This window comes from Eufriesea mexicana, unplaced genomic scaffold (assembly GCF_001483705.2).
Source record: "Eufriesea mexicana isolate 0111107269 unplaced genomic scaffold, ASM148370v2 scaffold10239, whole genome shotgun sequence".
NCBI classification, from domain to species: Eukaryota; Metazoa; Arthropoda; class Insecta; order Hymenoptera; family Apidae; genus Eufriesea; species Eufriesea mexicana.
The window spans coordinates 197,180-215,330 of record NW_016917908.1 but is presented as its reverse complement, the minus strand read 5'-3'; the positions used below and the strand labels follow the sequence as shown (position 1 = coordinate 215,330).

The following is an 18,151-nucleotide window of genomic DNA, read 5'->3' as shown; positions in this document are numbered from 1 at the left end:
TGGTTATACACCACGTTGGCCAAGTTATTTTCATCTTAACTAAACCACCGAATGACAGAATTTCGCTAATTAATAACACACGGAGATTAAAAGATTAAGAAAGAAAACTTCCAATTACACGAACAAAATATAAGGAAGCAACTGATCATTCTCCTAAACTACCTACGAGTTCGTCATTCAGATAAACTATTGATCTGCATACTTATTCCATTATAATTCTCTTATTCTTATTCTTTTAGCTATTACAGCTTCGCAGATCATCGCTGATCGACCAATTGGAAATTAATTATGACAATGAATAATAAAGGCTCAGAAGTTTGAGATTACTTCATTTGGTAACTTATTTCACGCTAGTATCGCACGGTTATGGAAGACTAAGGATTCTTCGCACGAGATCAACGTGACAGACACTTCATGGTGAATATTTAGCTACAATCTTTCCACCTCTGTGGTCGAATTCCCGCTTTTCTTCGATTTCATGCTTGATCTTCGTATCATACTGCTCTTTAGAGTTTCGCCACGGAGAGAAGCTCTCATCGAGTTCCTCGCGCTGTATCTTGAGAAGGATCTGAACATGGCAACCGGTGGTACTTCCTCGTCATCGCGTTTCCTGTGGAGAAATGTTCGACTTAATCTTTCAATTCGATTATACTTCTCTTCCTATCTAATTTAATATAAATTAAATTTTTCTTATCTAAATTGATTTAAATTAAATGAAAGAAGGGTCTTCTAGGATCTCAAATCACTTTAACGTGATTTTACCTTCCGAAACAAGGAGCTTCCCACATCTTCTGATCCTTGCCGAAGTCCTCCCCGTCCTGCAGCGTCTGAGGAAGATCTTGATTCAGCGTTTCCGGTAGAAACAGAGTCACAAGACCGCCCATGATTCCAAGTATCCCCAACACGAGCAGAGGTAAAATCGGTGAAACGACATCGAGATACACCACAAACGGCGCGAGAATACTAGCAACGTATCCCATTATGTGTATCAAAGCTACACCCTGAGCCCTAACTACAGTTGGCAACACTTCAGCCGCATACTGCAGGCCAATGTTGTAAGAAATGTTTATCCAAAATCGACCCAGAATTGCCAAAGTGGCTGTGTAAATATCTGAAAGAAATTTCAAAAGTTAGAGCAATAATCAAATGCATAGTATTATACTATGAGAGATACAAGAAATAATACTTGAGACATTAAAATGTATAATAAAATAATGACTCGGTAAAGTATACCATATATCACGTCCATCTCCTAACATGTAAAACTGAGATCGATAAATTGTTATTATAAATGGTTATAATATGTTTACGAAGGTTATATAATTTTCGAGATAAATGTGAAACTTATGAATTAATTAATAATAAGAGAACCCATAGGAATAAATATGAAAAACGAGATGTACGAACTATTGGAGACTGCAGAGGCCCAGATACTGAAGATACCGGAAATGACAAGGGACCCGCAGGCCAGCCATCTTCTACCCCATCGATCAAGAACAATCGTGAGGAACGTGTCAGCAGGCAGCTCGGTTGCTGCAGCAATCGTGAATGTGATAAACACGTTCAAACCTAAATTATCGACATTTCGTACGTGCCCATCGAACACCAAAGAAATCGCCATCCTGCGTTACAGAAAAAATTTGATACGATAAAACGAACGTGTTATTTCACGCGAAACACGAATGCCTTATATTAATAACATTGGATCCAACGAGAAATATTTATTCCACGTACAACAAAAAATTCATAAATTATCAGAAGGACACGATTTCAATTTTACGTCGAAGTTTCTTGGTATCCGTTGGAGAACATTACGTACCAAATTACGATAAACAGAACGGTGATATTCCTCAGTCGTGGGGTTCTGAATAAATCCAACACGGAATAAGTCTTGTCCGCCTCTTCCTCTTTGCATATCCTAGCACAGGTCTCCTGTTGTCGTAAATCATAGCTCGTTAACGTTTATGCCTTTGTTTCTTGCGAAACAAACGTTACATAGTTTCTTCGAGGTATTTAGCTGCTTGCTTACGAAGTTTCACTTCGTTTCGCGAGTTATTTTTGCACGAAATATAAGTCGATCGTAGAAGGATTGAGAAATCGATTTGTTTACCCGGAACTGTTTGTAGACGTCATCAGGAACCTTAGTGCCGTTTATTTTCTCGAACTTGCCCAGAATCTCGATAGCCTTGTCCACCTGACCTTGGCTCACCAGCCATCGGGCGCTTTCCGGTATCAACCATGGCGTTGCCACGGCAAGGACAAGAGGGACCGAGGTAGCGATGCACGTCATCCTCCAATCCGCCAAAAAATACGCGATCCATGGTAGAACGCAGGTCGCGAATGTGAAGAACATGGCTATCGACATGTTCGCCACGAATGTTCGCCATTTTGGTCCGACGTATTCTAATACTGAAATAAAAAACTTGGTATTTAGGTACATTATTCGTAAGATCGATAACTGACGTAGAAATAATGAAATAATATGAGTTATAGATACGATAAATAGATAGAAAGGATAGAAACATTGATTTATTCGACACGAACATCTGCCATTTTGATTCGCTATGCTTCGACATACAAACGCAGAAAATAGAGTCGCGTGATAGGAAGAAAAAAGAAAAGAATTTAAAATAAAAATTCGCGATTTGAACGCTAAAAATTGGTTGAGACATCACGATTTTGATAAGGAAAAACCTCAATGGCAATTATAACAGGCCACTAATTCAGACTAATTGAAGACGATTCCTGATTAGAACCCAGACACCATTAAATGACTAACACAGTTGCTTCATTAAGAACAATTACTCCCTATTTTGCGACAAGTACAAATAGACGTGCACGGCTGATAAATATCCACGTGCTTGACGTTTCCTGTCCTCTCACATGATTGTGGAATTAGAGTGGCGTTTTCAATCTATCGGAGGTGATCACGAGACACTAATTTCGCCTACGATTCGTGACTTATGAAAATCATTTGATCATCGGTTTAATTGTTCGAGACCACTTTTGTCTTCTATATCTTCCAGTAATCGATGTTGCCTATCATCAACGAAGATTTAAGTTACAGCTACCTTTGAGTACAACTCCATTATGAGAGACTTCCATCTTGTCACAATTAACAGAAGATACGTGCTGGTAACTGGCTCGGTTAAATTACACCCTTCCCAAAGACAATCCGTAATTTACTATCATCACCGAAATTACAGAGTTGCACGTTCTCATGATAGCTTGCGAGTTCCTTAAGCGCACAATAGCGAACGAAAAAGGATAATCGACCTCGTTAAAAGGGGCAATGACTCTCCTCGAATTATATTCAACCTTCGTAACCTAAAGAACTTTCATTTAAATAAAAAAAACGTATCAGAATTGCTGATCCATCAATGACTGTCATGATCGACTTACATAAACACGATCACTTGATTCATTAAACATGATTATGCATTCAAGATCGGTTGCTCCAGTAATTAAGACTCGCTGTCTCATTTGGAATCGTATTATCAATTAGCCATTTAATCTATCGTCGATCAATTTCATTAATTTTGCGAATAATTCAACCGAATCAGATTCCGATTTTATACAGACTTGGCTGGGCCCAAATTTTTTTCGATAAATTTTAAAACAAAGAGCCTCGAGGGCACAATTATTAATTCATTATCTTCCTTCGACTACTGCAAACAGCTTTCATGAGCATTTCCCATATCTTAGCTCCTTATCTGACACGAGTACAAAATTCCGACCGGTTAATCGCCTGTCTGATATCCAAGGCCAATAATCAAGTTTAATATGAGACCAGCAGGTGTGCCAATACCCATCAACGACACTGCGTATCGAATCCTCGACACGGTCTTCAAACTATCTCTCAACCTCGATACACTTCCAAACCCACCAAATAAGGAATAAAACTAGCAAGATATCTTCGCGATTTGTTCTCTCCACAGAGTAACAACTCTAATTCCGATGTCTTCATCTACCAGTCATCATCTCCCATTACGGGATCTTCCAAATACCTCGTACTCTTCACTCACACCACCGTTAGCATTATTTCCCGCTATGCGTCTGATACTCGAGAAGAGAACAGATATTGCTCGCATAGAAACTCGGGATGGAAAAACGGAGAACCTTCCCTCGTTTCATCGCTCGGGTCTATCGAGATTTACTACCTCCAACGTAACATTACTGCGCGGAAGAAGCATTCGCTTTTCTCCAAGGCGTTCTCCAGCTCTCCGTCAACGGGGAACCGTGCAATTCCGTATCGTCGTCCCATCGAAAGACCGGCCAGTTTACAGTAAACGAAGGTCCGTGTGCACGGCTGGCAAGATAAATTACAGACGACTGGATTAATAATAATAATCTCGCCGATATCTCGCGTGTCCGCTGGAGGATCGATCGGCAACACGAGCTCTGTGTCCAACGCAAGGACGTTGTTCACGTTTCGAAACTGATTAACGTCCTGTTTCTTCGTTCCTTTTTCCACTCTTTCCTCCATTCTTTCCCTCCTCGATTCGCCAGTTGCACACTTCCTTGCACATTCCGCCGATAGCTTTATTTAATCAACCGCGACTCGCGCGCCAAACCGACAGTTCATTGAAATTTTACTGTTTTAACGAGCCGGTCGAATGGTTTCCCACGTGGATAATAAATTACGAGTGAAAGAAGGATTCGCGTTGATGATATCAAGCAGCGAGTTAGAGATCGGTATTTCACGAGGACTCGCTGCGAGGACTTCTACGTTAACGGAGGAAGGAAGGAGAGTGGATGATGAGTAAAAATGGTGGAGCGAGAAGAAATATCGTGCGAGATATTTGCAGATTTATTGGAGAATCGTAGGAGTGGTGTGAAATACGAAGAAGATTAAAATGTTCGATGTTGGATGCAGCTAGTTGATAGCGAAGCTCCGCTTCGGGGCATCGGCCATTTTGTTTGGCATAAAGTTCACTAGTTTACATAACCTATATCTCGTACCTTCTATTGTCGCAATTTCGCATTGAAAATTCGAAATACACTCTGTAATTGAAATATAATTCTCGACTGCTGCTATATTTGAAACTGTCGACTTCGCTTCTGCAGGTAAATAAGCATCTATGTACAAATACGTTTTCCTTTGGAGTCAATATACACACAGGAAACGAGGAATAAGGACCACGTTTATGGAGAATTTTGTTGTAAATTCGCGAAATTGTTTCCAGGAACTGCAAAATTTTGAAAGGGAGATCAGCTAAGAATTTTGATATCTCAGAAGTCTCTTTACTTTATCATGATTTAGTTAATCACTGCCGATGATGTAACGCGTTACGTATGCGGGGCGAATAAATAACCGAGCTTATCTCGATTGCAACTACATTCTGTTTTCTCACCGATTAGCATATGATCGACATTCTCGCGGATCGATCCTCTTCGTTCCAGACCAGCGCCTCGATGCATCATTGGCGAGCGATCATCGAACGACCTTGACAATTAAGAAATCTGAACAGCGATCAACGAGCCCGACCTGCACGCGAATCTCGTCAACTTGACCCAGTTTTCGTAGCAGGTCGTAAATTTTTCCAACCTCGACTTGAGTCATCGAGTCACGGTTAATGCACGTCACCCGGGTTTCGTTGGTCTCGATTTTCACTGCTGGAATGCTGTCTAGAACGCCTTGCTATTCGATCAGGAGAGCCCATTTCAATGACTCGTCTGATGAACCTCTACCCTCGAATTTACATCGAAATGGTGTTGATTTTACATGGATCGATAGCTTCCACCTGGAAGCTCCGTTTTAGATACTAAGGTAGAGATAGGGGTTGTTTAAACACCTTCTCTTTGAAACATTAACGATCGTTCTGGGGTTTGTAGTTTTGAATATATCTGAACGTTTAACCGATGAGATTTTTGAGAATTTTATGTATATTTCGTATATAATAAGATACTGTGAAATAATAAAATACCAATATTTAACAAATGTGATTCTTTTAGATGCTTAATGTGACTCTCGAGGAAGTCTCAAACTCGTGAAACTTTTACAAAGGTTGCTAATAATTTATATATAAAATATTTATATATAAAATAGAAGACATGGCTGTCTAATATTTCTGACAGACAAAATAAAAATTGAGTTAAATTTAAATTAATATCGGTAACATTCCGCGAACCCAGATTTAAAAGTTACTGGATATAGTAGAGATCTGGATAGTAAAATCTAGCAGACACAAAGTGGGCAGAATTCCAGATGATTATGCAAGCGGTAATATACCTATGGTGTATCATATACTGAACGTGCTTTGTATAAAATGTCGGTATAAATTATGCGCGTATATCGAGTGATTTAAATGTTCCACTTGGACAATGAGATTTATTGGAATTTTAACCGAGACAGTTTTAAGTATCAGAGACACGTTAGAAGTTACTCGATAACGTAAGGTGTAGGTTAGATATATGTTCTTGTACCATATCCAGCAATCGTTTGAAACCTGTACATGCGTTCCTAGTCGTGAAAGCGTTAAAGGATTACTTGCCGGCTACGTTCACTTTCTGCATGAAAGAGCGAGTTTATGAAAAGTTCCATGTATTGCACTTATTTGGTAACCGAGCGAAATTTTTGCCAATCAAGCGTACATAATTTCGCCTGCTTGTGAAAAGGAAGAATTATAATACGCTTTAAATCCGAAGTCTACCTGCTTTACAAAATTTCACGCCAAGTAACTTTCGTAATCAATGTATCTCGTGCATTAAATATGCACCGTAATTCTGTTGCCAAATCTCTAATTAATCTATCATTACGCGAACTTAGATTCGACTCGTTTCGAAACCACTTGCGTGCGAGAAAATCGTATCGAGCTACTTTCAAACGATACGAACGTAACAGAATAAAAATATTCGCTCGTTTAAAAGCTTCGTTAAACAGGTGACGCTTCCTGATACAAACCGCGGTTAGAAAGTAACGAAGTTTGACACGATCTAAACTGTGCAGTTAAAAAGCAGAAATTTACGACCTCATGCATATTCATATGTATCTCAGTGACGTGGTAACTTCGAATAGTTCTCAACTGCATTAGTCGATTGTCGCACAGCTATGTGCGCGATATTGCGAACCCAGAAGGATTCGAAAGCACGTACTTGAAGAAAGGTCAGATATAAATCAAGCATAATAGAGAGATCGCGATGGTGGTACATTATAGCAATTACCGTTCGATTGCTTCAATTTTAGTACCTCTCATCTCGAAAATATCAGAAATCCTGTTTCATTCTCTCCAAATATACAGCAAGCTTCAGAGTCTGTCCCAGGAACTTGCAGAACTACGAACTTTGGCAGTAATGGAAAAATTGAAAGGCGAAAATGAAATATAATAATTACCCAATATGTACATCATGGTGAAGCAATTGTCGAAGGCAAATCCAACAAAGAAGCGACACAATGCGAACTGCCAGAAGGTAGTGGTGAACGCAGTGGCAACCCCAGCGAGAAAGCCCATTAGATTAGATCCAATCAAGGCTGGTATTCTTCCATATTGGTCAGCGATCCATCCAAAGATCAATCCCCCGAAGATAGCCCCAATGAAGAATATACTCTGTGCCACAGTTGGCAAAGCGTCGTACTGACAAACCCATTCTAGCTGCAACAGAGGACTTCGGTAGAATGATCTACTTCCGGTGACGAAAGCACGGTAGGAAATAGCAGGGAACTTGCAGTTTCGATCGAAAGAATTTCTCGGCGATGCTTCAGGATTCCTAATGAAACGCGTTTCTTCCGCTTTTCCTCGTTTTTCCCGTCTCCAAAGCGAAAGAAGGGGAAAGGGGAGAGATACTGCGCGTTCTCGCGTGAAAATCGTTGCGTCTTCCGGGCGCTTGGAACCCCTGCAGGAAAAGTTTCCTTCCCTTCGTACAATGCGAAGTTCATCGATGTCGATGGAACAGTCTCGCAGGACAGTCGGGAACATTGATTAAATTTCAGTGGGGTAGATTTACGTTTCGACAAATAATATTTCGAAGCTTCGTCCTGCAATCCCACTAGGTGCAGACTGTAAACTTCCTCCTCGAGTTTCACGATCTTCAGCGACGAGGTAACTTTTGAAAATCGTTTTGCAAACATTTACTCGACTGCAACTCGGTGAAAGATAATATCGAGTTTTAAAAAGTCTTCGTATTCGGAATAAATTATTCATTTTCTCGTTATTCCTCTTTATGATTTAGTATCCTGTGCCAATATTGCCAGAAATCTTTTCAAAATTACACCGTGTCTTGACGATCGATCGTATATCATTTCAGGAAATCCCATTTTATCAAATTCCACGTTATTAATTTCCAAAGCTCGAGATTCTTTTATCGAAATTTTTTGGAAACACTGGACTTCAAGAATTCACGAAAATATTCGTTTTCGTAATTCAAGATCGTCCACTGATGTTTCGAAAAATTATTTCACGAATATCTACGCGATATAATATAACATTATATATATTACATATTATTTATAAATTATTATTTATTATATATTATTTATATTATTTATATTATTATATATAATATAGCTCGTCGTCCGTGTATTCGGTTTAGCTCTTCGCTGAATTGCGAAAATGGCGAGAATAAATAGAAGAAAGGAATAGACAATGACGAAGAAGAGGAAGTTGTACGGATCGAACGTGTCTCACCTCGGTCGCCACAGTTGCATAAGGGACGATGCTGTAATTAAACTCCCATCCATGTTGGCAAGCTTTCGTCGGCCACAATGGGTCCGGCACGTGGCTTCCATTTAGCAGGATCTCCGTGTAATTTACATCGTACATGCTGCATTTCGAGTAACCTTCGCGGTCTACGGGTATGGCCAGCGAGAGCCTGAAACGAGCAGAAGAGAGTGTAGACTGGTTCTGTAGACTGGTCCAGGATCTTCGATGCTGATGGACATCCTGACAGATGGGTAATTAACAATGTTTTTGAGATTCTATCGAAAGGTCGACGGATTAAAACTTTTTAAATGATTTTCCATCGACATAGTCGTCGATGAAACAAGATGATCCTTTAATCCATGGAACTATTGGATTTTAATAAACTACGATTTAATTATAAAAAGCTGTGCATCGTGAAGTTATTTAATTTCAATAAGCCAGTATATACCTATTTTATCCGCAATAAATTAGCAAATTTTTAGGATTTATTTAAAATTTGCGTATGTTATAATGGATTGAATATAATTCTAATCTAATACGAATGTAATTCATCTTTATGGGGTTTAACGTGAAAGATACGTGAGTTATCGTGGTATATGGGGTTAACGAAACGCGTTTCATTGGAATTTTATTGGCAGGAAAAATATTATTTTCTATAATAGCTATAAAAATTAATTCGTTAAATATATATTCGTTTTTAAGGCTTTTCCGTGTTTCTAAAATTTTTCACTCAATTTTCTATTAATTTTATTATTCTTTCTTTTCGTTATTGGAAAAGCCTTCGTGTGAATTCCTTGAGATAAACAATGGAACGATGAAAGGAAGTCGAATGATCGATGTTATGTTAATGAGATTATCGATTAATCGAAATTATAAATGAAAATTGCGAAGAAAAAAGTTTCTGCTAATCTATCTCGCTGAATCTAATTTAACCTAACAACGGAAGACGTATTGGAAGATAGTTCGTGGGTATATGGTTAATTTACATAGTCATATTGAATAGCCGCGAGAACTGGCTCGCGATCGTCAGCGAATTTCGAAATCACTTTATTAATAATTAACGTTATCAAGATAATTTGCTGACAGTAATTACGCATGTGTCTTCATTTTTAACGCTCTTTGTGTAGCAAAATAGGAAGTCGATGTCACGATGACTGACGCTGTATGAATCAAATTAACCCGAATCTCTTGTACTGTATCGAAACGATGTCTATATCATCGAAGAACGTCTCGATATTTATCCCGAAAAGTATCCCGAAAATTTATCTCCAGTTTTAATTATCTATTCGTTGCTCTATTATTTAGAAGTGAAGAGTAATTAACGAGTAGAATATCGGTGTATAATTATATAACAGATAAACATCGATAACCATAATAGACAATGAAGCTTCCATTAATTTTGTTACATAATCTACGATGTCATCCTCACCCATACGTGTCAATAGTTTCGGTCGTAACTATCGTCGAATAGTTTATCAGAAATAGAGAACTATCGATCGTTGAATCACCGTAACGAAGCTTTGGATTCCAGTCATTTTTCTATTGCAAGCAAGTGATAAAGCAAGTGATAAATAATTTCTTCGTGCTTTACCTACGAATATTACAGAATTTTTGAGAATGTTTCTTGAACGTTATTAAGTTTTATCGTCTTCGCTAAATAGTCCATCGTAGTTACGGCTTACCGCCATTTAAATTTGTGCCACGCAACCAAAATGGCGCCCAATTTTCAGACATACTAAAGATTTAAACGCATCGTATCGAATAGAACGTGATCGCGGAATTTCTCTCTGGAAAATCGACTGTACATTCAATGGATACCACTGTCAAGAAAGGTATTCACGATATTAATGTCATTCACGTGTAATCATACCTCATAGCAATATGATTAATCACCAGCGTCGGCTGACCTTTGAGTGAAAAGTGAACGAACGAAAACGTCGATTACATTATGCAAACATACGCTACATTTTTCAACCTGAATTCGCTGGTAAGAGAATTTCTAACTCGAGATGATGAGCAGAATAAATGTCGCAACGAAGAAAATTAATGTCATCGTTATTTATTGAAAGATATTATTCGCTACTGCTTTAACTCTGGTCATTTTTTATTGCAACAACCGAAAACTGTCTAATAAATTTAATTTATTTATCCACGTAATTTCTTCGTCCATGATAATTAAATACCGCTAAAATGATTACTGATACCCTCTTGGACCCCGATATCCAAGAATTTAAGTCGTAACTTTTAATTCTTTATTACTCGATAAATCGTTCCAAATGGAGACTAACGAATGTCTCTTGGATGGGAGAGAAATAAAAGAATGAAGAAATAAAAATATAACTTGACATGGGTTACTCGCGTTACATTTGTTCGTACGGTCAACAGTGGCGCGAAAGTTTAAACGAGAGCAAGCAAGCCGTTAGCGCGCGTCCAGTTTCATTGAAATTTTAATTGCATCATCGGAGTACGTTCCATCGTCGACGCTTTGACATAATTGTCACCGGTGCGAATGCCTTTGCGCGAAAGTCTCCACGGTGCTCGTCGGGCGAGCAATCAACGATATCGCGCCGAATGTTACGTGCTCTGGCGCCATTTTTTCGAGTTCACGCTCTCATTGTTTCGCGCGAAGGTTCAACGCGTTCGCGGATACGATAAATAAGAATTTTTATTCAGAGGGGGTTACTATGCGAGCATCGTTGCAACACAGCATCCTTAGGCTCTTGGGAAACGTCTTAATAACGAATCGTGATGCAATAGGAACATTTATGCACGTCGGATGGAAAAGTTATCGTTTCTAGACGTTCACTTGAACACCACCGAAGGTTAATTTGGCAAGTCTATCCAGGTATTGTGTTTCAGGAGATTGCCAAATGTAATTTCTACGCATTGTCTGGCAGACAATGATGCACTTTTCGTTATTGGGAAAGATCAAGATCGCTGTAGTTTTATGATCGTAATGTAATATAAAATTGGAAAAATTGAAATTAAATTTCGAACTTTACTTGGTACTATGATCATTGTCAATTAATGACTTTGCTTTTGCAAAATTGCTGTCCTATTGTTTCAGACGTGGAGCAATTTTTACCCCCTCTCATAACTTAAGTACACTTAAGTTTACTTCGGGTGATCCTAGCTTTATCCACTTTCCTAATTTTTCCTAATTTTATTCGTAATATACGAAATATATAGTTATGATTGTAATATTGAGTTGGTAAAAGATAATAAAATCATTTTTAATATAAAATTGTAACACTACTTATTGACCACCCTGATACATAGGGTGAGTCACGACTTATCTACTATTCCTTTAAATATTGACACAAAGTAAGTACACAATCTTTTAAAGAAATTGAAATTCAACTTAATATCTCACAAAGAAATACATTATATCAAAAAGTATATAAAAAATTATATGGTTTTTAGCAACCGTTTTGAAGATATTATAAAAATTCTTTTTACTCGATTGATATATGTAAAGTGCTTCATTGGATAAATCTTTCAGCACGTTAAGCAGATTCTTCAAGCATTTTGTTTATTCTTCCCGTGTAACCTTCGCGGATTATTTTTCATAGACCTTTTTAAAACATTTTTATCAACGGAATTTTTTTTTTTAAACTCATAGCACTTTACTCAAACCATACAGTACATCCTTTTCACATACTTCGTATTCTACGTTTTTTCCAAGTCACTAGGAAACTCCAACTTTCCAAAACCTACGAAATTCTAGTCTTAATCATATGAAACAATGATTGAAAGACACACAAAGGAACATAACTTTCGAATCGCTCTACGTTTCAGCTAAGTCAGGCATACAATTTTAATTTTAAGTATTTAATCAACTTGATAATTTTCCTAAATATATTATATTCTTGATATACTATACTATTATCTTCATCGTAAATCCAATTCGTGCATTTATTTCTATTTTCTTTACGTATTTATCAAATACAGAACATGAGAAGATCCCTCTGATCATCATCCATTCTACAAAGTCTCCGAATCCTTAATATGAACCAAAAATCCACTCTTCCCTGACCCAAAGTTCTCACCCTTCCTCGCTTTCGATGAAACAGAACCTGATATCTGCAAATACCAAACCTGAGCCATTCTAAACGAATGAATTTCGAACGAATTTCTCGTATCTTTTCATTTCGAGACTCGTCTTACGAAGAATCTTCTAATTTAGAATAATCTTCTTTAGAATAATTAGAATAATCTTCTAATCACCAGTAGCAATTCACACGGGGAGGAGAAGCTGACGTCAAGAAAGAATCGCGAGACGAACGGCAAGTTTGCAGGGAAATGAACACACTGCGAGGAACAAGATCCTCTTGTTTCATCATTCGTGTATGATAACTGATAAAGCAACAGCTTCCATTATGCAACGGATCATTTTCTAACGGGGCGGGAAGGGAAAACACGCAGACAGAAATAAAACGAGGTGCTTGTCTCACCAGTAACACACGTTCACCAGTTGGAACATATTTTATTGAGACTTTTACGACCTGCTACCGACTGCCCCAGCCGCTGCATTATTTGAATAACACCGCAGGTTGTTAACCTACTCGCGACTCCGTTCATAACCAAACAAAGGTGCAATCCAGTTACACCTTGGGAAACGTTTCGCAATCGGACATTTCCACGTGTTTTCCTTCCCCGCTGACACATTTGTGCCGTCGTCTTTTGCGTCGATATTGTCCCGGTTCGCAGTCGCAGCGATCGCGATAGCCATGGTGTTTCGTCAGGATCGAAGTCGTCGAAATCGGAGAACGATTGAGAAATCGCTCGCGTGCTACGGTGAAGGAGTTAAGTTTCGATTTGGATAGTTCTTATAGTTCCTTTGCTGTTACTTCGACGGCTGAAAGTTCAATAGGTAGGGATTTGAAAGTTTGGTTTCATTCTAGGGCTATCGTGCATGCTATATCAGCAAGTTTCCATCCTTTTGCTATTGCTATATTGTATTCGAATTGTATATATAAACGTATCTTTCAACTCGGATGAATCTTGACGTTGATTTCTATCGAGATGAACCGATTATAATGTATAATCGTACTTGTCTGTGTATATTTATGTACTATGTGACAGTGCACTAATTTAGCCGAAAAATGATTTCGATATTCTTAATGTAAAATAGCAATTAATTTTTCTTTTCTCGTACAGGAACAGTTCGAACGATTAATTTCTCATCGAGCAGTGTCCAAAGATATTTTTCATTATTTTCAAAACCAATTTAATTCCGCTTTGTCGGATGTACCGTGGAAATATAAAGAGCGAATAATCAGTCCTCTAAACGATGCTCGAAGGCTGAGATAATTGACTCCATACACGGTGAGCTAATGACGAATTACAAGGAAATATAGCAGAATATATTCCATCGTACTTACAGACGTTCGAATTTCTCAATGAATGCGACTTCACGTTATCAGAACAAAAAGTAGCCGCCGTGTATAATTTTAGTAGCAACTGGTCGATACGTTCATTCAGAAAGCAGTCATCGAGATTATCGAGATCATCGAGACGCTTGTACGCGTGATGATCTATCCTTGAATTACAAAAAGGTATTAAGTATCGATGATAACTATTCATGGCATTTTTTACCGATCAATGCGATCGAACACGTGTACTCGAAGAGCATGCAATCTTGTTGCTTTTTTCGTCAGTATCGTCTACGTCGAATCGACGACATTTACGTTTCTTCTCTGCCCCTATTTCTATATTTATTTCCTATAACATAGACTAACGAGTAACAAGTTCTCACAGCTTACTAGTTCCCCATTTTGCAATAAATGCATCTACCCCTGAACTTCAAAGTGCAGTCTACGCGTACTCTGGTTCAGAATCTATAATTAATTTATAATATTGAACTATTCAATATTTCCTATATTTATACGTTTAAGGACTCCTGTTAAACATTTTTGTTCTCCTGTTAATTGTACTGTACATACTTAAAGACTTTAATAACCGTATATCACAAAGAAAAGAAAAATTCGTCCTATTCTCGGACCAATCCATAGATCCATAGATCGTATTTGTATTAGAATATTGATCTCGCGAAATGTTTCGAACAAATTGTTCTTTATCTTCGAATGAAAATCAAAAACAAAAAGAGATTGTCTAGAATTATAAAAACGTTTATTTTGTATAAAGATTAAGCAAACACCGTATGAAACACGACACAGAAGACTGATTCATCGTTTTCCACGCGATTCCGTGGGATCGAAGTAACAAGGTCCCCGTTGTTCTGTAATTATTGCTTACAAACAATGGAACGATTCTGGCACAAGTGGCATATAAACGTTTGTGACAAGTACCAACATTGTTATCTAACAAAATTATCACACCTCGTAAATGAAAGGTGCCTATCGGAGCTGTATCAGAGAGACGATCGTAAAAGAAAGTCTCGAATCGAATTTTGCAAAAAAATTATGTAAAAAAGATCATTGAATCTAATTTTTGATTCATTAAAGAGAATTCTACGATTGATCGATGAATTTAGGAGAATCTTCTCAGTCATGTCTACGCTTGTGAATGATAAAATATTTTAGGAAATAATTCGAGATCTTCAGCGTTTATTTATTTATGTGAACGATATCGATATCGAAGCAAAGAAAATGGAACGATAGATCAATCTTCGCGATTACCATCTCGATTTTTATCTACGATATTTATCTCCAATGAAAAGTTATCGAATCATCGAACAAATAATTTGGGCCAATCGAGGCACATATTTTAAAGCTTCCGTGATGATAAATGTCTTTCATCGATCTATATATACAGGACTATCGATCAACAATTTAGAATCTTTCTTGCGATTATATCTACATCGAGTTTCCTACTAATTCTGGTATTAATTTTAAATTGGTACAGGTACCACCATCGATTACTTTCATCTCAACAGGTTCTATAACCAAAGAGTCTTCTCAAGTAACGAAATTCTAGCCGACTACCTTTTAAGATCTTTAAGTCCTGTGAGACACGTCGTAATCGATAGTATATTATTTACACTTTTAATCAATTGACAACCAATGAACCACTTTTCTTACTTTTGATACCTCGACTTATCTGTTATCTATTAAAGCCTGGTGCAACAATAACGTTAGATAAGACCTAACTTGAAGCTAAACGAACTCTTATCTCAGATTTTAATCCCATCCTTCAGTTCCATCCGATCTTGAGTAGAAATGAAATATTTCACGCACCTTTCGCCGACTGTAAGGTTCTCCAGTTCCGGTACCCGGCACCAGTACTCATCCGGTATCAGGGTGATGAAGATCTGCGAGAAGTAAACCCACGCGACGAACGAAGCGAAAGGGATCATCAGAACGAACAATATCTTCTGATAAAGGCCAAATTCCCCGACATAGGGTAACAAATCGTCGAAATCCACATCTTTCGTTTCCTCTTTGACGCTTCTCCTATCAGCCTCTGGAACTCGGAGGTTCATCGAGTTCTGGCAATTCGCCACGCTGCTATCTCGATCGTCATTCAGGTGCACAGGCGTTTCGAACTTTTCCTGGGGTGGCATCTTCTCGATTATCGTATCTCCAATGAAAACAATCGTCACTTAAACTCGATCACCTATTCCTCATCGAATTCACCAGGTCGTCTCGTGATTCGTGCAAGAGGATCGAAAAATTAAAACTGCTTAGGTTCCCAAATGCATAGCCTCGTATGTTTCTTGGCGTTTATGACTCGTTTAAACTTATTAAAGAGTCGATTGTTTGAACTGCGATTTTCACAGGCGCGAATCGGTCACGTGGTCTCTGCTTACTGTCGACATCGCGCGAATCCGTTACAAAATCCTAAAAACCGCGACAAAGTTAGGTTAGTCAGGCTAATCCTAGTCGTAAAGAGGAAGGTGAAAAAAAAAGTGGACAAATCCTGACCGAAGAGTTCAGAACTGAAACGATCAGTCCTGTAGCTGGCTATATAGCCACCGACCGAGTGGTACTCCCTCTCTTTTCCATGTGCAAGCAGAATTCAATGCTCTGCAAGTAGCATTGAACAGAGCGGGGATCGCGTAAATCATCCTCGTCGTTGGTCTTCGACTAATTTCTTTCGCACTCTCCCAGAAAGCGGTCGTAACGATGATTGAAACACAGGCTTGCTTCATTTTTTCGTTTCACCAGACGCATTCCATTAATTGTCAGGAATCAAGGAGACAACTGGATAAAACTGGAAGGTTCAGGGGTACGTTTAATGACACGTATCAATTAGTAACGAATGGATATTAAGATCACAAGGAAAGAACATGTTAGGTTATACCATTATTATAGAGGGATAATTCTTGAATTTACCTTATTTTAAATCTTGAATCAAAACTTGAATCATCATCCTTAATTTTGGGGTTAAATATATGTTTTTGTCACCCTCTGCGATATTTAGGAAATATCCATTGTCATAGTATTAATTACGAATTTTTTAAATTAATCGCCTGATTTCAGAAGACTTTATCTTTGTTTTTAACAGATTATCTTTCGGATATCAAAACAAATAACATCGTAGTTAAAAAGTCAATAAACATGATCTTGTCATGTCTTTACCATACAATATTTATATGGAAAAGTTTAAGCAGCTTGAAAATATATCTTTAACCAGTTATAATCTTATTAAAATGCAGATCTTTCTTGATTAAATTTTGTATCAGAGATATCGCTGATGAAAGAGGTTACGTAACTTCTAAGTATTCAAAATCGTCCTTCTCGTAACAAGTTCTCGCGTTTATCTTCCGATGGCTGCGATTTTAATAAAGAAAAGGTAAATAACCGACTGACTCACACGATTCGCACGATTATATACATCTAAAGTGACGCTTTTTTGTTTGTAAAAGACATGGTCTTACGCCCATTGACGTTGATTCTTTTTCTTCAACGCTGTTTTCCTTTCCTGCTGTTTTATGCATTATAGAAATAAAAATGGTTCGTACAAGTGTGACACCCGCGTGATGCGCTTTTGTCGCTTCTACAACCAGTATTATCAGCCTAAGACTACGAAATTGATGTTGGTTTATTTAATGAAATCCGTTAGATTAAGAAAGCGTTCCTAAAAGCGAGGGTAGATGAGAAATTTCTGATAAAAATAATTGAAAAACAGTAAACGTGTTAGATGCAAAATACTACGGAAATATTATTTCCAAATAAGTTAACTAACTAGATCAAACTAAATTTATATAAAATGGTCATTTTCACATATTATTACATATATGTACATAATCATTAATAATCGATATATCAGTAAACAATGAATTAACTAGAAGTAAACATATTTTAAATTAAAGGATAACAGACATTTACAATACTTTTCAGTTACAAAATCATATATGTATAAACATGATAAAAGCGTGTCGTTATTATAACGGCACTCGAGCTTGAAAATAAATTTCGAATGCCGTCATAGTGTCGATATTTGTATGAAAAAGGATAGTAATAATTATTGTTATTGCGCATTAGACATAATAAGAATAATTTATTTGAATATTATACAGGGTGTTTCATTTAAGTTGATCAATTAAA

General features: G+C 37.6%; 1 protein-coding gene across 1 annotated transcript; it reads right to left on the bottom strand.

The window, feature by feature from the left end:
• Positions 1–429: 429 nt before the first annotated feature.
• Positions 430–16,164, bottom strand: LOC108553330 (organic cation transporter protein). The gene is made up of 8 exons (XM_017908198.1): positions 15,839–16,164; positions 8,625–8,808; positions 7,334–7,592; positions 2,111–2,409; positions 1,820–1,932; positions 1,408–1,622; positions 763–1,111; positions 430–610 (listed from the first exon to the last, which is right to left on the bottom strand). Exons 1-8 carry the CDS (start codon positions 16,162–16,164, stop codon positions 430–432), a joined length of 1,926 nt encoding a protein of 641 aa, XP_017763687.1.
• Positions 16,165–18,151: the final 1,987 nt, after the last annotated feature.

What these genes read in the sequence shown, in the direction of transcription:
- LOC108553330 (XM_017908198.1), bottom strand. Translation starts at nt 16,164, where the DNA reads ATGCCACCCCAGGAAAAGTTCGAAACGCCTGTGCACCTGAATGACGAT. An exon ending in AACCTTACAGTCGGCGAAAG is followed by an intron (nt 8,809 to 15,838) that starts GTGCGTGAAATA and finishes TGCTCGTTTCAG; the next exon opens with GCTCTCGCTGGCCATACCCG. An exon ending in GAAGCTCCTTGTTTCGGAAG is followed by an intron (nt 611 to 762) that starts GTAAAATCACGT and finishes ATTTCTCCACAG; the next exon opens with GAAACGCGATGACGAGGAAG.